The following is a 21,906-nucleotide window of genomic DNA, read 5'->3' as shown; positions in this document are numbered from 1 at the left end:
CTGAATACAGGGAGAGCTCAGTGCAGTGAGCAAGGGGGCAGGAATACCGTGCCAGGGGTGCTACCCAGTGACGCCGGCTTCCTCGTGGGCTTCCACTAGGAAACCGAGGATGCACCGCTCCAAAAGGGCCCAGGATGCAATAAAGTCACTTGAGAATTCATCAAGGCTTCTAAAACCATATATTTGAGAAGTTCACTTGAGACACTAAATTATTTGCTGACAGAAAAACATTTGAGGGATTAATATAATGAAATGGAAACATGCAGACCAGTGTCACTTCCATGTGAAAGATGGGGAGGGAGGACCCCCTCTCCCCAACAAAGTCCGGAGGCCTCAGAACTCCCAACAGCCCCTCCCCCTCAACACACACTATTTGGGGCCTCTCTTCTCCTTGAAGAGCTCCCGATAGCAGCTGATCACGTTGTTCACGCCCCGGCAGACGCGGAGGCTGCGCTCCAGGTTGGGGTCGTCGTCCCTGACGATCTGCAGGCCAGCATCGAAATGTGCTAGGGCCTTGGCCAGGTGCCTGGCCGTGAGCTGGCGGAAGGCCGTCCAGCTGTCCTCCCCCTCCTCCCCGGCTGCCCGCTCCTGCTCCAGCCCCACCAGCTCCTCGTTGGACAGGTCTGCGCCCTGGCTCTGCAGCAGCTCAGCCACATCCGCCTCTGCCACCTCCCCGAAACCCAAGCCGTGCGCCAGCGCCACGACGTCCCGCCGGATCTGCGGGAGGGCCTCCCCGGGTCGGGGGCTGGCGTCGTGCTGGAGGCACTCGGGCCACAGCTTCCTCCAACCCCGGTTCAACGTCGCGGGCGGAACCTCCTCCCAGGACTCGGAGATGTTGTGCACAGCGTCCAGGATGCTGTAGTCCCGCCAGAAGTCCGGGGCCGCTGACCGCTCGCCGGCGCCTCCCGCCCTCGCCGCCAAGAGGCGGAAGACCCTCCGCAGGTAGCAGGCCTTGAACGTGGCGACCACGTCCTGGGTCATGGGCTGGATGAGGGCTGTGGTGTCCTTGGGCAGGTACTCCACGCGCACGTGGTCGGAGAGGTCGTCCAGGTTCCCGGGGCGGCCGGGAGTGCTGTCCAGGACGAGCAGAGCTTTATACGGGAGCCCGTGCCGGGCGCAGTACCTCTCCACGGCGGGGCAGAAGAAGTGCACGAACCACTCCTGGAAGAGGCTCACAGTGACCCAGGCCTTCCTGTGCGAGCGCCACAGCACGGGCAGGTTGGGCTTGGAGAAGCCCCGGAGGGCGCGCGGGTTCTCCGAGGGGTACACCAGCAGCGGCTTCAGCTTGAAGTCGCCGGCGGCGTTGCTGCCGAGCAGCAGGGTCAGGAGGTCTTGGGCGGCTGTGAACCCGGGGCCTGGCTTCTCCGCCGTGGAAGGGACCGTCCTGCCCGGCAGCCGCCTCCAGAAGAGCCGGGTCTCGTCCACGTTGAACACCTGCCGGGCCGTGTAGCCGCCCTCCTGGATCACCCTCCGCAGCAGCGCCGGATACCGGCGCGCAGCCTCGGCGTCTGCGCGCGCCGCCTCGCCTCCGGCCCCGAGGCTGCGCAGCCCGTGCCGCGCCTTGAAGCGCGCGAACCAGCCGCGGCTGGCGCCGAAAGTCTCAGCCTCGGCGCCCTCCCCCTGCGCCCGCTTGAGCTCCTCAAACAGGCTGCGGGCCTTCTCCTGGACGAGCACCACGCTGACCGGCACGTCCCGCCGGGTCTGCTCCTCGATCCACACGCTCAGCAGCCGCTCCATGTTCTCCATCACCAGGCTGCGGCTGCGCGTCAGCTTAGAGGCCGCGTGCGGGGTGGCCGCCTGCGAACTCGCTCGGATCTTGTCCTTGTTGTCACGAATGGTGGCCACAGTGGAGGTGGAGAGCCCTAGTGCCCTCCCGATTCGGCTGAGCTTCTCTCCGGCTTCGAAGCGCCGCAGTACCTCCAGCTTCACCTGCAGGTTGATGGCCTTACGGTCCCGCTTGGCACTTCGGCGCTGGCCCGCCCTCGGCGGCCTCTTCAGGGGGGGCTTCGGGCCCGCATCACTCTCTCCGGACACAAGAGAATATTTATGTTCCCGCCCTGTGCCCGCTGATTTCAGGGCCGCTGCCGCCCCAGCCCTGACCCGCTGTAAAATGGGGAGACAACGTTTATCGGTGGGAAGTGCCGATGGGCCTGGGTAAAACCCTTAGAGGTCACTGACTAGTCTCTTTAGGTGGGAGATTTGGGGCCACATCCGGCCACTCGATGAATTCTGGCCCCGTGGACTAAATGAACGTCACCCTCAGGATTGCAGCAAGCCTCCGAAAACCCACTACCACTTTCCGAGGGAGCCCCCCGCTGACACCACCATCCCAAGTCACCTACTCGCCGGCCTCCTGAAGCATCCAGGGTGGCGTAATACACCACAGACTGATGTCAGGCCAAATACAGAAAGCAGAAATTACCAGCACGTCATAGCTGGGCCCAGGAACGGGCAGCCACAGTGTATAAGCCTCAGCTCAGAGCTTGGTGGCAGCCGGGGAAAGGAGGGGAACAAGCTGTCCAATTGGAGCCAACACGCTTCATAGCCCAGAGCTCGCAAGACCTTGAGCAATGTAATTAAGGGTGTCAGGACTCAAGGTTTTTGTTTCTGTGTGTTGTTTTGGTTTTTTGGTTTGTTTGGCCAAGCCGTGCGGCATGGGGGAATCTTAGTTCTCCAACCAGGGATCGGACCCGTGCCCCCTGCCGTGGAAGAGCGGGGTCCTAACCACTGGACCACCAGGGGAGTCCCTGTTTTTGGGTTTTTTAATGGAGAAAATACTTGTGCAGGGTTCAATTACCCAGACGGGCTCCCGGAGAACCAGGCGAGGAGCAGGCCTGCCTCCCGCCTTGGGGCCCCGAGGTGGCCAAGGAGACCCACTTCCCAGTGTCCTTCCACAGGGGGGTGGGCCAAGCACCTTGTTTCTTCCAGGAGCAGCATCTCTCAGAGCCCAGCTCTACACTCTCGACTGGTGATGCGAGTTTGACAGTAAAGAAGCCCTGGGTGTTCTCTGAGAGCTGCCGGCAGGACACCGGCTGAGCCGGACTTGGGCAGATCTAGGCAGGGCCACCGCAGGCCTTCCCAGGCCTCGCAGTGTCTCAGGAAGACCCAGGAATGGCAGTCAAGGGTGGGGAAGGCCAGGGTGTGGTCCACTCTCCCCCCTCACCTGGCAGGAGACCCCAGCCATGCTCCTTGGCTGGTCTGCCCTCCTTCCCATGTGTGAGCAAGTCCCTCTGTCCTCCTGGGGAAGCCCCCTGGGTTACCCACCAGGATCAAAGACATGCAGGCGCCCCGTGACACAGAGGTAAGCTTTGGTCCCTGTGTCTTGAGGCCATCCAGAGGACAGGCAGGCCCAGGGGCAGAAAAGCCAGAGGGGCAGCAGCCAAGATGAGGGTGTGTGTTCTGGGATGAGAAACCGACAGCGGCCCACGTGCCCTAGCGGGGCTGGGCACATGACTCCAAGAGAGCCACTAAAAAGAAAGGCTGGAACTGCCTGTGCCACTGGAAGGGACCTCAACACGACACGAAGTGAAATCAGTGGGGTGCAGAGCGTTAATGGGGCTTCCTTTGGAAATGTCTGTGTGCCCCATTCACACACACACCCATGTGTGTGAACTGCATGTTGCGTACAGGAAAGAGGAAGGATGTACGGTGGGTGGCAGTGGCCATCTCCAGAGAGGAAGACTGGCTGTGGGGTTTCAACTTTATGTGCTTTTCTTAAGGTTTGAATTGCTTTATAATGCACATACATGTTTTATATACATTTTAAAATTTTCTTTAAAATGGGAGGATAAAAAACGACTGCTGTATTTCTATCTCTGTGCAAGAGAGACTACAACTACAGTAAGTCCCCTACGTATGAACGAGTTCCGTTCCGAGAGCACGTTTGTAAGTCCAATGTGTTCGTAAGTCCAACGACGTTAGCCTAGGTACCCAAATTACACAATCGGCTATACAGTACTGTACTGGAATACTTTTCACACGAATAATACATAAAAAACAAACAAACACAAAAAATAAAGAAAACATTTTTAATCTTACAGTACAGTACCTTGAAAAGTACCGTAGTACAGTACAATAGCTGGCATCCAGGGGCTGGCATTGAGGGAACAGGCAGGAAGAGTTACTGACTGGAAGAGGAAGAGGAGGTAGGAGATGGTAGGGCTGAAGGATCGTCAGCAATAGGAGACGGAGGGCAAGTTGCAATTTCACTCACGCCTGACGTTGATGGCACAGGTTCTGGTTCCTTGCTGGATTTAATTCTATCTACCCTCTTGTAAAAACGATCCAGTGATGTCTGGGTGGTAGCTCTTTTTTTCTCATCATAGATGACACGGTAGCACTGGATTGCATTCTGAACGGCTGCTGCCACCTTCGTGTACCGTTCTACATTCGGGTCCTGTGCCTCAAAAACTACCAGTGCCTCCTCAAATAAAGAAAACCCCCGTGCCATTTCCTGCGTCGTGAATCTCTTCGGTTCTTCAGTTACTTCTTCTTCCTCCTGCCCCTCTTCGTCCTTTCTCTGGGCCTCCAATGCCATCAGGTCTTCATTAGTCAGCTCCTCGTGTTGCACAGCAAGGAGTTCCATGAAGTCGTCCTCTTGCAGATCTAGCTCCAGCTTCTCGCTGAGGGCCACTAAGTGGCTGAAGACCTCTTTGGACTCCTCATCCACCTTCTCAAATCCACGAAAATCGTGAACAAACTTCGGGCAAAGGTTCCTCCAAACCCCATTCATGGTGACGGCCGTAACCTCACTCCAGGCAAAGTCAATGTTTTTTATGGCCTTGTAGATGTTATAGTCCTTCCAAAATTGTCGCAAGGTTGTTCCTGATTCGTCACTCGCCTTTACTGCCTGACGAAAAGTGTGACGTAAGTAATATTTCTTGAAAGTCGCTATAACTCCCTGGTCCATAGGTTGGATGAGCGCCGTAGTATTCAGTGGCAGATGCACTACTTTGACGCTGGGATGAAAGTCGTCCATGAACGGGGGGTGGCCCGGAGCGTTGTCGAGCAGCAAAAGAATGTTGAATGGGACCTCCTTCTCCAAACAATATTTCTCTACCTCCGGGATAAAGTGGTGGAAAAACCAGTCCTGGAAAATGGCCTGTGTAACCCAGGCTTTGGGGTTACTCTTCCACACAACAGGAAGAGAGCCCTTGGCTATGTTTTTAAGGGCTCTTGGGTTCTCTGAATGATAAACTAAGAGAGGCTTCAGCTTCATATCACCGGAAGCATTGCCACCAAACAACAGCGTGAGCCTATCCTTTGATGCTTTATAGCCTGGCATCAACTTTTCCTCCTTACTGATGTAACTTCGGTCTGGCATCCTCTTCCAGTACAGTCCTGTCTCGTCCACGTTGAACACCTGCTCGGGTAAATACGCGCCTTCATCAATAATTTCTCGAAGCGTTTCAGGAAATTCCCGGGCAGCTATTGTATCTGTACTCGCTGCCTTGTCACTTACTTTTACATTGTGAAGTTTGGCTCTAGCCTTGAACCGGTGAACCCAGCTACGGCTGGCATTAAAAGATTTGCCCTCTGATTCTTCGCCGTGTTTCTTCTTCAAGTCTTCATAAAGGCTCTTAGCTTTCTCTTGAATCAGCATTAAGCTGAGTGGGACTCGACGCTGACGCTGATCCTGCATCCACACACTGAGAAGTTTCTCCATCTCCTCCATCACTTTTCCACGCTTCTTCGTTATTATTGTCGACGTCATCGGCATAGCAGACTTCACATGTTCCATGATCTTGTCCTTGTTCTTTACGATTGAGCCGATGGTTGAACGATTCAGGTTATAAGAATGAGCGACGTCTACCATCTTTTCGCCTCGCTCCACTCTCTCAATTATTTTCACTTTTGTTTCCATCGTTATCGCGTGGCGCTTCTTAGCAGTACCAGCTACATCACCGCTGCTTTTACGCTTGCTTCCGGACATCCTGGGCTTGAAATAAAGATACTGTACTACTGTACTCTATACAGTACTGTAAAGTACACAAAAGCACAACCACTTGTAGAGGATGCACGCACATGACAATGTACGCCAGACACGTGAACTAACTTACGTGATTGGACATGCGAACGCACGTTCGCATCTTTGAAAGTTCGTAACTTGGAGGTTTGTGTGTAGGGGACTTACTGTACTCTGTATTCAAATGGTGTGAGCCTGGGGAGGCCCCATCCTCAGACCCAGGAGCTGGGAGACGGTGCAGGGCAGGTCCTGAGCCCAGCCTGAGGGCGAGGGGCGGTGGGGGTGGGGGCTGGGCACAGCTGCTGAATGTGACCCTCCACAGCCTGGGGTGAAGAAGGGGGGGGCGGGCGGGGTCCCGCAGGATGTGGCGTCTCTGACTTTGGAGGACTCACAGCTCACCTGAGCTCCATCCGTGAAGGGCTTGGCCGGCTCTGCCAGGTCTCCAAACCGTTGGTCCTCGGGAGGGGCCTGGGCCAGTGCTGAGGGGAAACAGCAGTGTTAGTGTCTGCAGGCCCACCCTGGGGACAAAGGGGTGAGGCACCCAGGCCCATTACTCAATCCGGAGGTCAACATGTCCCACTGGCCGGGGACTCTGAGCCAGGTGAGACACCGCTTGCCCTCTGATTCACACAGAACACCCTACCCTGGCTGACAGGCAGCCCCTTCCAATGCACACACACATACGTACCTCAAGAGCACACCCAAGGCCCCTGAAACCCAAGTCACTGAAACACCAAGGAAATAGTCATTAGAAGTTTCCTTCAGCTGCAGCTGGGTGGTCAGTAAAGGGCTGACTCAGCAGGCCTGAGCTGTCCAAACCCTCCACACTCCAAACGAAAGTCTGGCCCTTGACCTGCTCCTGGGAGGGGACCTCTAAGCCCTAGGAAGATTCTGCCTGATAAGAACATCTTTACATCTTTGTTTACCTAAGTTCTTGGGTCACACAGATAGTTCATGCTAACGATGTGACATGGTAGTAACCTTGGGCCACACTGTACAGGTCTGACCTCTGGGGGGAGTTCAGGCTGAGTAACTAAGGTCAGTCACGTTCCATACCTCGGTGACTGACCCCCAGTAAAAATCCTGGACGTCACTGCAGGCGAGCCCCCCAGTGGCAGCATCCTGTGCGTGTTGCTGCACGTCACTGCTGGGGGAATTAAGCACGACCCACACGACTCCCACAGGAAAGGACACCCGGAATCTCGTGCCTGGTATCTCCCAGACTAGGCACCTTTTTCCACTGCTGACTTTAACCTGTATCCTTTCACTGTAATAAACTACAACCATGAATATAATAGCCTTGTTGAATTCTGTGACTCCTCCTAGCAAATCACTTGAGGCTAAGGGGAGTCTTGGGGACCCCTGAACACAAAGCAACAGCGACAGCCAAGGAAGAGCTTGGGACATCATTCTGGTCTCCCTGATAGCATCAGAGCAGTCACCTCCAAAACCACCCAGAGAAAGCCAAGGCCAGCCCCTACCCTCTCCCATGTGGGGGCGTCGAAGGGGCCAGCAACAGGCTGAGAGCAGGTAAGGGTACGGAGCAAAGGCAGGAGTTTTCGTGTAAACGTGAGACCATGCGGCTTCAGGGCTGAGTGGACATAACCATGCATGCCCCACAGGATCCTCGGGAGCACCAGGCCTGAGTCCGTGCAGAGCCAGCAGGCTGCTTTGCCAACGTCCACACTCTTACGATGCAAAATCTCTTTTAATAGAGATTAGTGTGCATTTAATAGAGATTAGCGTGCATCACCTAAGCATCCGTTCAGTGGGAAGCTGGGAACTGGTACCAGGGAACAGTCCCCTAAGACGACAAACGCTGCCCATGGCTCAGAGGACAGCCCAGCACGACAGCCAGACACCCTGGGAGGACTGTGGACCCATGCGTACAAGGTGTCTCACCTGCACCTCACGTTCATGCCTGGGTGAAAACCAGTCCTGCATTATCAAGGTTTTCCTTAGCAGCAACTTTTGCAACATGTGCAGAACCGGCTTCATCCTGTCCCCCTGGGAGACCCCAGCACCATCCAGCAGCAGCCCCACCTCCCAGCCCCTCCTCTGAGTCTCTAACTGTCAGAATTCCGACCTCTTCCCGGAGCGGACACAGCTCCCTGCAGCTCCTACCGCCATGACACCTTAGAGTTCTTTTTGTACTTTTTCACTCCTTCAATGCCTAGGTTACACTCTCTCCATTAAATCCCCTCTCTTAAAACAAGTGGTGCGTTAGCAGTTCCTCAAAAGGCCAGAGTTACCATGTGATTTAGCAATTCCACTCCTAGGTATATAACCAAGAGAATAAAGTATACGTAAGTTCACGTCAGCATTAATCGTAACAGCCAAAAGGTACAAACAACCCAAATAGCCATAACAGATAAACGAATGAACAGAATGTGGTATAACCACACAATGGAATACGACCAGGCATAAAAACGAGTGAGGCACTGACACACTGCACTGCGGATGAACGCGGGAAACATCAGAGTCGATCAAAGCAGCCCGCCATAAAAAGCCATGTATGATTCCATTTAGTAAAACGTCCAGAATAAGAAAGTGTACAGAGACACAAAGCAGGTTCCTGGCTGCCAAGGCACTAGGAAAGGGAAGAATGGGGAGTGGCTGCTGACGGGCACGGAGTTTATTTGAAGGTGATGACATTAGACACGGGTGATGGTTGTACAAACCTGTGACTGTACTGAAACCCACAAAGTGTACAATTTTTTGATTATGTGGGTTAGAGCCTAATAAAGCTGGGTTTTTGTTTGCTTGTTTAAGTGCTACGGTTTCCACCCCTCGATACAAGGGGCCAAGCAGGCAAAAGGAACTGCACAAATACACGAGTAAACAAGTAAACACATGCCAGGGTGGACCGAGGCGGTAACCAACCATCTCTCCTCCCTGCTGCACGGCTGTCACCTCCTCACAGGTGCGGAAGCACACGTCCAAGGTGAAGACGTCACACAGCACGAACTGCAAAGCCACCCCTGGCCGGGCCGACCTCTGTGCCCACCTCCTCTTGCCTCCACCCCCTCTAGAGAAAGGAGGACACCCTACTTGTGATTGGAGGTCTCACTGTCCAACTCTCAAACCAGACTGGGCTCCAACAGGCCAAGGACCTTGCCTCTCTCCCTCCCCTGCTGGACCCACAGGGCCTGGCACATGGCATGCACTCCGTGGCCTTGCCAGAAAGGAGAAAAGGAAGAGAAAGAAGGCCAGTGCACCTGAGCGGGGGAAATGCTACGCCAACCCCAGGCTCACACCTCTGGGAGGCTCAGAGTCTAGGAAAGTCTCCAAACATGCCACAGCTTCTGAGTCTTCTTCCCAGAGATGAGGACACAGGGCCTGGGCAGAGCGGGCAGGCACTCAGGACCCGGCGTCATGGGCTGTGTCCCCCTGCACTTTCCCTGCCCCCAAGCCCACTCCCCCGCGGCTCACCAGTCTCCTGCAACATCTGAGCGAGGTCCTCCACGAGTGCCACAGCCTCCTCGCCACTCTCGGGGCACTGGGACTCCACCCAGACCCGGGTGTCAGGTGGCAGCACGCCCAGGAACTGCTCCAGCACCAGCAGCTCCAGCATCTGCTCCTTGGAGTGCACCTCGGGCCGCAGCCACTGGCGGCACAGCTCCCGCAGCCGGGCCAGCGCCTCGCGGGGCCCTGCTGCCTCCTCGTAGCGGAAGCTCCGGAAGCACTGCCGGGGGTCCCTACCAAGCCCAGGCAACAGGGTTTGGGGCTGAGGCTTGAAGAACGGTTCAGGATCCCACAGGCCGGCCTCATCCTCCTCCATCTTGATGATCACGAGCTCTTCCTGACCGATGGGTGCTGGGTCGGCTGCCATGGCGACACCTGGGGAAGCTGGCCTCTCTGCCTTCACTCAGGCCACACACACTGTCTTCCTGGGACACACACACACCCAATCAGGGCCATGGACCACCCACACCCCTCCACCGACTCACACCCTGCAAGGTCACTTGCTGTGGCGGAAACTGTCCCCACACCTGGCCAGCTGACAACCTGGCAGGGGGACACCTCCAGCCTCGACCTCCCTATCTGTGCCCTCAAGAGGATGCCTCACACTGGGAATCTGGTTAGGACAGTGAGGGAGCGCTTCCTACAGGGAAGCCTTCAGGAGTTCAGGCCAGACTGGGCCGGTAGGAGGGCTGCTCCTGGGGATGGGGTGTGGACACGTCCAGTGTCTCAGTGGCGGAGAGAATCCCATCAGCAGCCAAGCAGAGGTGCTGGCGGGAACTAGCAGAAACTCAGTGCCCAGGGAGGGTCCGTGCCCAGGGAGGGTCCAATCCCAGGGAGGCTCTGTGCAAGTGAAGGATGCAGTCTGTGGGGCACTAGAAAGAGTGATGTGGGGGACAGGCTGGAAGGCCGAGATGGTAGTGGGGACAGCTGCAGTGCAGCCGCACTGGGAGAGCAAGAGCTGGTTCCTACACTGGAAAGACTTCCTTCCCTCATGGCACAATCCTATGAGGCCTGAGAGGCTCGGCCCAACTCAACTAGTCAAGGTCAACAACGGACAGTGAGAGAGACGTCCACGCTACAGTGCCAAACAAGAAAGTAAGCTGTGGTCCTCCTCACTTGACACGATCCCACTAATGTTAAAACTTCAAAACAAAAAACAGGAGCTACTGTTACAAGTGTTCAGAAAAGGATCCTGAAAACCAGCAACGCCTCAGCTGGCAATTCTGGAGAAAGGAACTGGAGTAGGACATCTGCTTTTTCTTTTGTAATGTCTGCAGAGCATCTGAATTTTTCTGCCAACGGCCATTTGCTACCACTGTAACTTCAGAAAAGAACACAGATTGGGACTTTTTCCCTGATGGTCCAGTGGTTAAGAATCTGCCTTCCAATGCAAGGGGTGTGGGTTCAATGCCCCGTCCGGGAACTAAGATCCCACATGCCGCGGGACAATTAAGCCTGCGCGCCACAACTACTGAGCATGCGAGCCGCTACTAGAGAGAAGCCCGCGCGCAACTAGAGAGAAGCCCACGCGCCGCAATGAAGATCCCGCGTGCCGCAACTGAGACCCGACACAGCCAAAAAGAAAAATAAATAAATAAATAATTAAGAAAAAAGAACACAAATCATTTTCAATGCCAATGCACGTCTTTAAAGCACTGGTCAGGGCTCCCCTGAACCAGGCCGCCCCATCCAACAGCCCCCAACCCCCGGCTCTCACCCCCAAGTACCCTGAGATGACAGCTAGAGTGGAGGACGGTCTGTGCAGCGGAATCAGCAAATGCGAAGGCTGTGTGGCCTGGGCGAACTTGCACAGCCTTCAGCCAGGGAAGGATCTGGATTTAATCCCCCTGTGCGGGGAGCGTCCCCCCACCCCGCCCGCACTCTCACTTTATACAGGCACGCACGCAGGTGCAGCAGGAGCAAAGAGGTGGTCTGAGCTGCAGAAATCCAGGAAGACTTTCCAGGGGAGGTGAGAAGTTTAGGGGGAGCTGGGTGGAAAGGTGGACAGAAGCCCAGGAATTCCGCCGAGAAAGGGACTAGCGCGGGTGCACGTGCACCGACCCCCGAGGCGTGGCGAGAGCCCAGCTCGGGCCAGAATCACTTCCGGGGCAGGCCCAGCCCCGCCGGACTCCATGTCCCAGCAGCCCACGCGCCGCCCTTCCCCGCGGACTCGTCGGAGTCCTCGGAAAGCGGCTAGTGTTCCAACGCCCCCTTCTCCTGCCGCCCTCTGGCCAGCTGCACACCCTACCCCGGGCTTTTCCGACGCCTCCACCGCGTCGCGCCCAGACTCACCGCCCCCGGAAGCCACGCGGACGGCGTCAAACAACACCGTGCGGGAACAAAGAACAACCACCCTGGGGGCCCCAGGGCCACGAGCTTCCGTCCGCCCCAAGGACTACTTCCGGTGCCTTGTGCCCACCCCGCCCCTTCCCTCCCTCCCCTAGCAACCACCCACCTCCCCACGACAGGCTAGCGCCCGGAGGTGAGGGGGAGGTAACAATATACTTCTGCAACTCGTTGGCGACGTCCGGCGCCCGGAAGTGGAACGTACGCAAGCCCGGCCCTCTCCGCGAGGCCCTCTGGGAAACGTAGTCCTTGGCCCGCCAGAGTAACACCCCACGGGACCTGTAGACACTACATTTCCCAGAAGGCAGCGAGCACCAGCGCTCGGCGCCGCCGGGAAATAGAGTTCTTCAGGGGCCTGCAAGGGGGCGCCAGTGGTGCGACTGCTGACGCTCCGCGGCGCTTTCCCTGAGGTCCTGGCGGTGTCCCGGGTTCCGAGGTAAAGAGCTGTGGAGCTAGATGGGCCCATCCGCGCGTCGTCTCCGCCACGCCCTGCCCGTGCGACCTCAGATCCCCTCGCTTTCCGTCCGCTCGACTGTGCCAGGTTGCCCCTCAGCTGCCTCTACTCCTGCCGCCCGGCGGATGTGGCATTTCCTCCCACCTGGTCACCTGCCTCTTTCAGCTGCTGTGCCGCACTCCGCCTCCATCGGGGCTGCTCCTGCTTCCCCGTCTTCAGGGCTTCACCAGCCACACCGTGCTGGGCCGCCTAAAACAGGCCCCTCTCTGATGCCTGGCATTTTGAAATGACCGGTTTCCAAAAGCTGGGGCAGCACCTCCCCAGAAAGGCTTCCCTATCATGTTCTCTCCTCTCCAGCTAGGTTTGGGTCCCTCACAAGTCGCCCGTCATAGCCGTCGTCACACAGAATGTAACAGCCTTTGGACCGGCAGCTCCTGAAGCCAGTCTCTCCCACCCTGGTCTCCCCAACACCTAGCACATTACAAGTGCTCATAATTTGTGCAGTTTATTAATCCAGTCAGTCACCAGGCTCCTAAGAAAAGCTCTTCTACTTCTCCTTGCCATCCCTTTTGCCACGCTCCCCAAGAAAGCAAACAAGGGACCTCATCTGACCTTTCTCCCAGGAAGGCTGGACCCTGGAACCCCTCCCTGGCCTCCGGCCCCTTTTACATATTGACAGCAGGCCCAGCACTGCAAGTGTTAGCTGGGACAGAGGTAGAAGGAATCCTTTCTCCCAGCTTTACTCTTAGCATGCGTGTGTGTGTCGCGCGCACACGTTCACGGACACATGCAGGTACCTGTGTCGAAAGGAGTCCAGGAGGCCAGACAGCCCTGTCTCACCACCTGTGGCTCACCTAGCTGGAGTACAAGAACTCCTTCCCTTGACGACTCTGGGTTTTGGTGGCCCATATGGCATGTCTACAGAGTCTAGTGGATACCCCAGTGTGCCTGCTGTTACAATCTAGGGGGACAGGAGAACAAGCTGGAATGACGGGAGATAACAAGACCGTCCAAGGAGCCAATCCATTGGAATCGGAGCCATGTTTCTAACCTTGGGGAGAGGCTGGGCTGCAGCCAGTGTGCTGGGAGCTGACCCTGAGGTGGCCACTGAGCCCTCAAGAATGGCTGAGATTTTCCAAAGAGCTCTAGATCTGGGAGACCATCGAAGTGACAGAAGGCTCAGCCTCAGAGGCTGGGGGGAAGCCAAGACAACCACGGCACAGAAACCCAGGGAAGAGAACGTCTCCAAGCCAAGGAAAGCCACACGCGCCCATAGGCTCGGGCACAGGGGAGGCACCAGAAACCTCAGAAAACACAAGCCGTGGAAGCCAGAAGGAGTGAGGATGGCACGGAAGGTGAGCAAGGAGAGTAGGAAACCCCCATCTAGAGTTGGCTAGGAAGAGTCACAACGGTGCACGGGCAGGTCGGGGTTGGCAAGTAGGAGAGGCTTGTCTCAACCCTGGCCCCTCACCACAAGGAAGGCTACCCTGGTGGGCTGTGCTTGGCAACTGCTGTTCTACAGGGTGTGTCTCTGACACGGATGGGCACTCCTGGGTCCCGCAGCTCATCTGCCAATCAGAGAACACCACCCTCTTGTTCCCCAAGCCTGACGCTCTGTGTGCCACTGTACAAAGATGGCAGTGCATGAGGTATGAGAACCCTGGGTGAGAAGTGGCAGTGTCTACCCTCCAGAAACAACACATCATCAGACAAAGCTCATCTGAGGTCAGGCCCAAGCCGTAAATCACACAGGACAGCCAAAGAGGTCTGTCCTTCAGGGTTTGTGCCCTTGGCCACTTGCCCACCCTCTGTGGGCCCCACCTGGGGTGAATGCAGGCTTCCCGCCAACTCCTTTGTTGCCACCATCATGGGGCCTCTTGAGGCCCCACAACTGCCCGAGCCTGTCGCCTCCTTTCCCGCTGCAGCTCTCGGAGGTGGGTGAGGGCACAGTGGACACCCCGGGACACCCGCAGGCTGCGTTCCCGGTTGGGATCGTTCTCTGTGAGGACTCGCAGGCCAGCAGCAAAGTGGGACAGCGCCTGGGCCAGGTGCTCAGGGCACAGTGCACCCACACTTGCTTCCTCGGTCTCCACACCCACCATGGCCTCCATGAGATCTGACTCTGGGCTTCTGGAGGCCAGGCCTTTCCCCGCCTCACAGGGCAGCCCAGAGCCACTGACATCCCCGACCTCCACCTCCCGGGGGGTGCTGCGGGGCAAGGGCTCCCCATGGGCCTGCAGCAGGTGGGCAACGTCGGCCTCAGCCACATCCCCGAGGCCTGCGTGGCTGGCTAGTGTCACAATGCTGTGACGGAGCTGGGGGACGGCGTTGGGCTCAGGGGCACCAGCGGGCACGCACTCGGGCCAGAGCTTCCTCCAGGCACTGTTCATGGTGGCAGGCTGCAGGTCTGCCCAGGCCTTAGCGATGTTGTCTACAGCGGTCATGACAGTATAGCTGCGCCAGAACTCCCGCACGGAGGGCCGGTCTGTACCCGCCGTCTCCTGGACCAGCTGGCTGAGCGTGCGGCGCAGATAATGGGCCTTGAAGGCGGCAATGACACCCTGGTTCATGGGCTGGATCAGGGCTGACGTGTTCTTGGGCAGGAACTCAACACGCACATGGGCTGAGAGGCCACCCAAGTGGACAGGGTGGCAGGGTGCGCTGTCCAGCAGCAGCAGGGCGCGGTGTGGGAGGCCATGGCTGGCACAGTAGCTCTCCACAGCTGGGCAGAAGCAGCCGGTAAACCACTCCTGGAAGATGCTAGGTGTCAACCAATCATTGCGGTTGGAGCGCCAGACCACAGGCAGGCTGGCCTTGGAGCAGCCCCTGAGGGCGCGCGGGTTCTCCGAGGGGTACACCAGCAGGGGCTTCAGCTTGAAGTCACCAGCCGCGTTGCCACCAAGCAGCAGGGTCAGGTGGTCCTTAGAGGCCTTGGGCCCAGGCCCAGCTGTCCCCTCCAGCGCCAGAAGCATGCGTTCAGGCAGCCGCTTCCAGAACAGGCCCGTCTCGTCCACGTTGAAGACCTGCCGCGGTGAGTAGCAGCCCTCCTCCAGGACGCTGCGCAGCACCGGCGGGTAGCGTGCGGCAGCCTGGGCGTCCGCCACAGCCGGCTCACCCGTCAACAGCACGTTGTGGCGCACCTTGAAACGGGCGAACCAGCCATTGCTGGCCCCGAACGTCTCGGCCCGGGCGCCGCTGCCCTGCTCGCGCTGCAGCTGGGCGAAGAGCCGGCGCGCCTTGTCCTGGATGAGCAGCGTGCTGACAGGCAGGTTCTGCCGCCTCTGCTCCTCGATCCACAGGCTCAGGAGGCGTTCCATGCGGCCCATCAACACACCCCGGCAGCGGGTCAGCTGGGTGGTGCTGACGGGCGTGGCTGCCTGAGAATTGGCCCGGATCTTGTCCTTGTTCACGCGGATCGAGGCAACAGTGGAGGTGGCCAGCCCCAGGGCCCGGGCGATCTGCGTCAGCTTCTCACCCTCCTCAAACCTCCGAAGCACCTCCAACTTCACATGCAGGGTGATGGACTTCCGGTCCCGCCTGGCACTGTGGCGGAGGCCGATCCCAAGGGGCGCCTTCCCCAGCACCTGCGGGTGGGGGGTTGTCTTCATGCCGCTTCCCCGAGCCATGCACCTCAACAAGCTCTCTCCCCACTGCCCGTCCTCGGTAGCTACTGCCGTGCCCACAATGGCCTCTGGGCCTCTCCGCCTCTCCTGCCACGCCCGCCTCTGCCTGAAGAGGAGAACACGTGGGCATTAATGTGCGAGTACATGAGAGTCTGGACCACTGCCTGGCCTTCCCATGCTCTGACCTAAGGCCCCCAGCCCTGCTGACCACTGCCTCAGGGGCAGGCCCAGTCCCTTCTCTCCCTAACGCTGAAGACACTGCATACGCACTTCCCAGCATACTTTGCATGTAGAGGAGCATTTCATTTAGTTCCAGCTTATGAGACCAAAAAAAGTTCTGCGGGGAGACTTTGTTCTTCCCCCAGAAAACCTCTTGCAACCACAAGGAGATGCAAAGAGAGTCTAGAAATCCTGACCCATCTCTCAGACACAGATGAGCAGAAGCATCTCCATGCCATCCAGAGACATGAAACATCAGTGTGGGAGACTGAATAATGGCTCCTAACCACACCCACATGCACATCCCAATCCCAGGAGCCTATGAGTAAGTTCACCTTTCAGGGCAAAAGGGACACTGCAGGTGTGATTAAGTTAATAATCTTGAGAGGCGGAGATTATCCTGGATTATCCCAGTGGGCCCTAAACGTAATCAGAGGGATCCTTGTAAGAGGACACAGATTTCACTCAGTCAGAAAGCAATGTGACCACTGAAGCCTAGAGCTTCCAGAAGGAACCAGCCCTGCCAATACCTTGATTTTAGCACAGGAGCCCCATTTCAGATTTCGGACCTCCAAGACTCTAAGATAATAAATTTGTGTTGTTTTAAACCACGAAGTCGGGACTTCCCTGGTGGCGCAGTGGTTAAGAATCCGCCTGCCAATGCAGGGGACACGGGTTCGAGCCCTGGTCCGGGAAGATCCCACATGCCGTGGAGCAACTAAGCCCATGCGCCACAACTACTGAGCCTGTGCTCTAGAGCCCGTGAGCCACAACTACTGAGCCCGCGCGCCTAGAGCCCGTGCTACGCAACAAGAGAAGCCACCGCAATGAGAAGTCCGCACACCGAAACGAAGGGTAGCCCCCGCTCGCCACAACAAGAGAAAGCCCGCACGCAGCAACGAAGACCCAACGCAGCCAAAAATAAACTAATTAATTAATCTAAAAATAAATAAACCACTAAGTCTGTAGTAATATGGTAAAGCAATCACAGGAAACTAACACAGAAGGTAACCTCCTTAATTCTTGCCACCACCGTGGAGTACTTGGGGATAGAGGAGGGAGGTGGTTCTCCACACAGCAGTCGGAATGATTCAGTAAGAACCAAGTCAGGGGGGAATTCCCTGGCGGTCCAGCGGTTAGGACTCCGGGCTTCCACTGCAGGGGGCACAGGTTCAATCCCTGGTCAGGGAACTAAGATCCCAGCAAGCCGCACGGCACGGCAAAAAAAAAAAAAAAAAAAAAAGCAAACAAACAAAACAGTGGCTCCTCTGCTCAGAGCCCTCCCAGGCCTCCCACCTCTCTGAGTCAAAGCCACAGTCATCACCAGCTTTGTCAAGGGCCTCCTTTGTCCTTTGCGTACTCCTGACCACATCATCAGGGCAGACTAAGGGCACTCCTGACCCAGGGGCCTTTGCTACTGTGGTTCTTTGGCCCACAGTGGGGGCCCTTCCCTGTAATCTGCATGGCTTATTCCCTCTTCTGCAGGTCTCTGCTCAAATGTAACCTAACCAGAGAGGCCCTCCCCACCTATATTTTATTATGCATCCATCACACGTTGCCTGAGGGCAGGAGCTGTACCTACTGAGCACTCTGTTGGGTCTCCAGGCCCAGGAAGAGAGCCTGGCACTTTGGAGGCATCCAACAGTCACTTGTTGACTGAATTATTTAATGAAGTATAGTGATGGAGGCAGGCTTCTCGCTTTGTCCCTTTTGCATTTCAAACCATGTGAAAGTAGCACCTGATCAAAACAGTAAAAGTTTTTTTTGAAGGAATGCGTGTGAAAAACAAGGACAGTGCCTGACAGGTCTTTGTGTTTTGGGAGTGTCTACGGCACCGAGGAAGAGTACCTTCAGGGACCCATGGGCTGCACCTGGCTTAAAGGGGAGGTGGGCATGGGGAAGGCTTCCTGCCTGGAAGGAGGCCCCAAATTCCGAACCACTCACGCGCCCATCCCTCCGTCTCCACATCCCTGCCTTCGCCTGCTCACCCACAATTTTTTTCTTTTTAATAAATTTATTTATTTATTTATTTTTGGCAGCGTTGGGTCTTCGTAACTGTGCACGGGCTTTCTCTAGTTGCAGCGAGTGGGGGCTACTCTTCGTTGAGGTGCGCGGGCTTCTCACTGCGGTGGCTTCTCTTTGTTGAGGAGCATGGGCTCTAGGCACGCGGGCTTCAGTAGTTGTGGCACGCGGGCTCAGTAGTTGTGGCGCACGGGCTTAGCTGCTCCGCGGCATGTGGGATCTTCCCCAACCAGGGCTCGATTCCCAACCACTGCACCACCAGGTAAGTCCCTCACCCACAATTTTAAATTAAATTCATTCATTCTCTCCCTCCCGCTCTAGAAAGTCCCCAAGCCCTCCGACGGGGAAGGCGCCAGACTACATTTCCCAGAAGGCCGCGGGGCCGCCGGAGGCCCCGATTGGTCCCCTCGCGCGCGTCCCTTCCCTTCCCCCCACGGGAACCAAGGGTATAGGCGCCTCGGCCCCTTCCCCCCGGAGCCCGGGCTCCCGCGCGCCCGACCGCTCTCACCTCCGGCCTGCGACGTGGGCCGGCTTCCTCAAGTGGGCCGACTGAGCTGTGGCCCCTCCCCATCTCCGGCCTCAGGTGCCGCTTCCTGGCGGCGGCCGAGGCCAGCCTCCATCTTGTCGGCGGAGGCGGAGGTTGCCGGACGACGGCCGGGATTGGAGGAGGCAGCGTGGGCCCCGCCCCCGACGGCGCGCTAGGTGCTGCGTCCAGTCGCCCAGGGCCTACCGGGAAACGTAGTTCGGCGACGAGGCCGCCGAGCACAGAGTCCAGGCGGGGGCGCCCAAGGCCGCCTCTGCCCAAGGCCGGATTTCTCGCCTATTAATTTCTCTCTCCTGTCTTTCCTGCCGTCTACTTTCGGTCTCTTTCTTTTCTTTCTTTTTTTTTTCTTCTTTCATAAAGTTTTTAATAACCTATAATTTTCTTACATGTACACTAGTAACCTTAAAAAGACAAATATTTACTACCAAATGTTAACTACTGTACAATTTACAAAAAAATATAATTTTAAGAATTTGGAATAATAAAGGGAAGGTACCGCCTTCAAATGGATTAAATAAGAAAATTCCACTTTTTAAGAAATTTAACCAGGAAATGGGAACTTTCCAATTTCTCTAAAGGAACGCCAAAACATTTTACTGAAGTCAGAGAACTTACTATTTTTGTTCAAGACTTCATCTACATAGTTTTAAATAAACCCTAAAAAATATTTTCCAGTATATGTAAGGCCTCTACACAGAGCGCACGACTAGGGAAAAAAGGTCTCCGTCAGAATGAGAAGCCATGAAGAACAGAGATATGTCTTGTTCACCTTTACATCTCCAGTTCCTACCATAGTGCCTGGCTCAAGGTGAAAATGCTTAAGCAACGGTTGTCGCTTTACATTGAACCAGGCAGATACATCTTTGGTCCAGTTTTCATTCCATATTAAGCATGACCTGAGCTGCAGTCCCGGTTCTTGGCCATTGACCTTAAATTGAGTAAGGTAAGCCAATATGCATACACTTTCTACATCAGCCTTCTGACAGGATCCTCAGAACTGAATTATCACAGGTTGTGAATCTTCTCTTACATGGTCTAATTCTTATTTCTTGAATAATATCAGTGTGCAAAAGTAATGCATTTTCGGGACTCCCCTGGTGGCGCAGTGGATAAGACTCCATGCTCCCAATGCAGGGGGCCTGCGTTCGATCCCTGGTCAGGGAACTAGATCCCACATGCATGCTGCAACTAAGAGCTCGCATGCCACAACTAAGGAGCCTACCTGCCGCAACTAAGACCTGGTGAGACCAAATAAATAAATAAATAAATATTTTTTTTAAAAAAGTAATGCATTTTCAGTGCAGTACAAGTATATATACGAGTAAGAATTGAATAAAGGCCTTACTTTTCCATGTTTTAAATAATAGATACATAGCATCTTATATTATGATGTAATTAGCAATTTTTAGACACTGAACATAATACACTGTATTACAATGCAATGTGGTAGGCTTCCATTTTAGGAACAAAAATCAATTTCACATGAAAAAAGAGTTATTTTAAATTCACATAAAATACATTTAGAATAAGTCTAAAATTTTAGCATTAAGTAATGTAAAACAAACACAGAGGAGCTTTCTTTATTATTATTACTTTTACTTTGGCTACGCCAGGTCTTAGTTTTGGCATAGGGGATCTAGTTCCCTGGGATAGAACCTGGACCCCCTACATTGGGAGCACGGAGTCTTAACCACTGGACTACCAGGGAAGTCCCTCCATATGGGTCTGATTTTTTATGAGCTTTGGATTTTTCTTCATTTGGACCTGATGAATACCCTTGGGCATTTTTTTCTTTCTGTGTTTCCGATTCAGTTCCTTTATCACTATTTTTTTTTCTTTAAACTTTACTTTTAGCTTTTGCATTTCTGTAGAGACCTCTCCTCCCCCCCCTTTTCTTTTATTTATTTATTTTTGGCTGCGTTGGGTCTTCGTTGCTGCGCGCGGCTTTCTCTAATTGCGGCGGGCGGGGTCTGCTCTTCATTGCTGTGCGCGGGCTTCTCATTGCGGTGGCTTCTCTTGTTGCGGAGCACGGGCTCTAGGCGCGCGGGCTTCAGTAGTTGCGGCACGCGGGCTCAGTAGTTGTGGTTCGCGGGCTCTAGAGTGCAGGCTCAGTAGTTGCGGTGCACGGGCTTGGTTGCTACGCAGCACGTGGGATCTTCCTGGACCAGGACTCGAACCCGTGTCCCCTGCATTAGCAGGCGGATTCTTAACCACCGCGCCACCAGGGAAGTCCCATTTCCCCCCTCCCCCTTTTTCTGCTTGGTGTTCCACATCAGAATCACAACGTGAATCTGATGATTTGGACTCTTCTTGGGTACCAAGTGACTTTTCATTGACTTTACTAGAATGCAGATCGCCAGAGTGTGGAATGAAATCATCAGGTTTTCCCCATCTGGATTCCCCTGTTTCTGTATTATAATAATAGGTATAACCATCTTCACTTAAACCTTCTACCCAAACAGTCCTCACTGCCGTCTTTTTTAAGTTTCCTTGAAATCCTTCAGGTTTCTCCCACTGAGATGCTCCTGTGATAAGATCATAATGGTAATGGTAACCCTCAGAGGTTATGCCTTCCTCCCATCTGCCCTTTGAAGGGTCTTTTTTTTTTTTTTCTTTTTTTCTTTTGCTGATTTGATGCAGAGGCGGGTGGGATAGTGCTGGTTACTGGTGATATGCTTGGCTCTGAAGTTTCTGACTCTAAGCCAAGGCTTCTCAAATCCTTTTGGTATTCTTTCAGGGCAGCTGCCTCCATTGTAGCAAACTCCTTTGATGCCTTCTCTTCTTCCTTTGCCCTATCCAGCCTTTTCGGTTTAATCTCACTGATCCTCTTTGCCACATTTTCCTTATGATTCTTTCCTCTTTCATGAAGTTCAACACTAGACCTATTGTCGCAATCCAGCACCTGCAGTAATCAGAGAATTTCTTTGGTTGTGACCTCCAGTAGTCTGCCATGACTGGACCAGCCGCCCCGAGGGTCACCCCCAGGCCCGGCTGAGGCTCGCGTTCCCCACGCGGGACGAGTCAGGGCCGAGCTCACTGCGAGGCCCACCGGAGCCTCCGCGCCCGGACCTGGTCTCTTTCTTTCCCACCATCCTCGCTACCTCCTTTCCCTTCCTGGGTCTGTCTCACTGTTTTCTCTTTCTCCCTGTCTGTCCCCCATTCCAGAGAAATGGTTCCCTTTAGACTGTCAAAATATAATTTTCGAAACAGCTAAAAACAAACTCCGTGAGCACGTGTCAAATATCTGTTTACCTCCGGTGGGAACTAG

At 55.2% G+C, this 21,906-nt stretch overlaps 2 protein-coding genes and 1 pseudogene across 9 annotated transcripts; all 3 read right to left on the bottom strand.

Annotated features, from left to right (window-relative positions):
* Nucleotides 1-199: 199 nt before the first annotated feature.
* Nucleotides 200-11,953, bottom strand: LOC133078489 (tigger transposable element-derived protein 1-like). 8 transcript variants are annotated; one of them, XM_061173568.1, is made up of 4 exons: nt 11,723-11,821; nt 9,398-9,855; nt 6,365-6,444; nt 200-2,103 (listed from the first exon to the last, which is right to left on the bottom strand). In XM_061173568.1, the coding sequence occupies exons 2-4, from the start codon at nt 9,795-9,797 to the stop codon at nt 370-372; spliced, it is 2,214 nt and encodes a 737-aa protein (XP_061029551.1). In that variant the 5' UTR covers nt 9,798-9,855; nt 11,723-11,821; the 3' UTR covers nt 200-369. The 8 variants fall into 8 exon arrangements, with proteins under 8 accessions (XP_061029551.1, XP_061029549.1, XP_061029544.1 ...); XM_061173566.1 differs by lacking the exons at nt 200-2,103; nt 11,723-11,821 and adding exons at nt 4,057-5,938; nt 11,886-11,953; XM_061173561.1 differs by lacking the exon at nt 200-2,103 and adding an exon at nt 4,057-5,938.
* Nucleotides 11,954-12,724: 771 nt separating this feature from the next.
* Nucleotides 12,725-18,715, bottom strand: LOC133077990 (tigger transposable element-derived protein 1-like). Its single transcript, XM_061172823.1, has 2 exons — nt 18,603-18,715; nt 12,725-15,959 (listed from the first exon to the last, which is right to left on the bottom strand). Exon 2 carries the CDS (start codon nt 15,854-15,856, stop codon nt 14,096-14,098), a length of 1,761 nt encoding a protein of 586 aa, XP_061028806.1. The 5' UTR covers nt 15,857-15,959; nt 18,603-18,715; the 3' UTR covers nt 12,725-14,095.
* LOC133077816 (WW domain-binding protein 4-like) lies at nt 18,674-21,590 on the bottom strand (annotated as a pseudogene).
* Between the last annotated feature and the right edge of the window lie 316 nt (nt 21,591-21,906).

The sequence above is a fragment of the Eubalaena glacialis genome, chromosome 18, assembly GCF_028564815.1.
Source record: "Eubalaena glacialis isolate mEubGla1 chromosome 18, mEubGla1.1.hap2.+ XY, whole genome shotgun sequence".
NCBI lineage: Eukaryota > Metazoa > Chordata > Mammalia > Artiodactyla > Balaenidae > Eubalaena > Eubalaena glacialis.
This window is presented reverse-complemented; position numbering and strand designations above follow the sequence as displayed.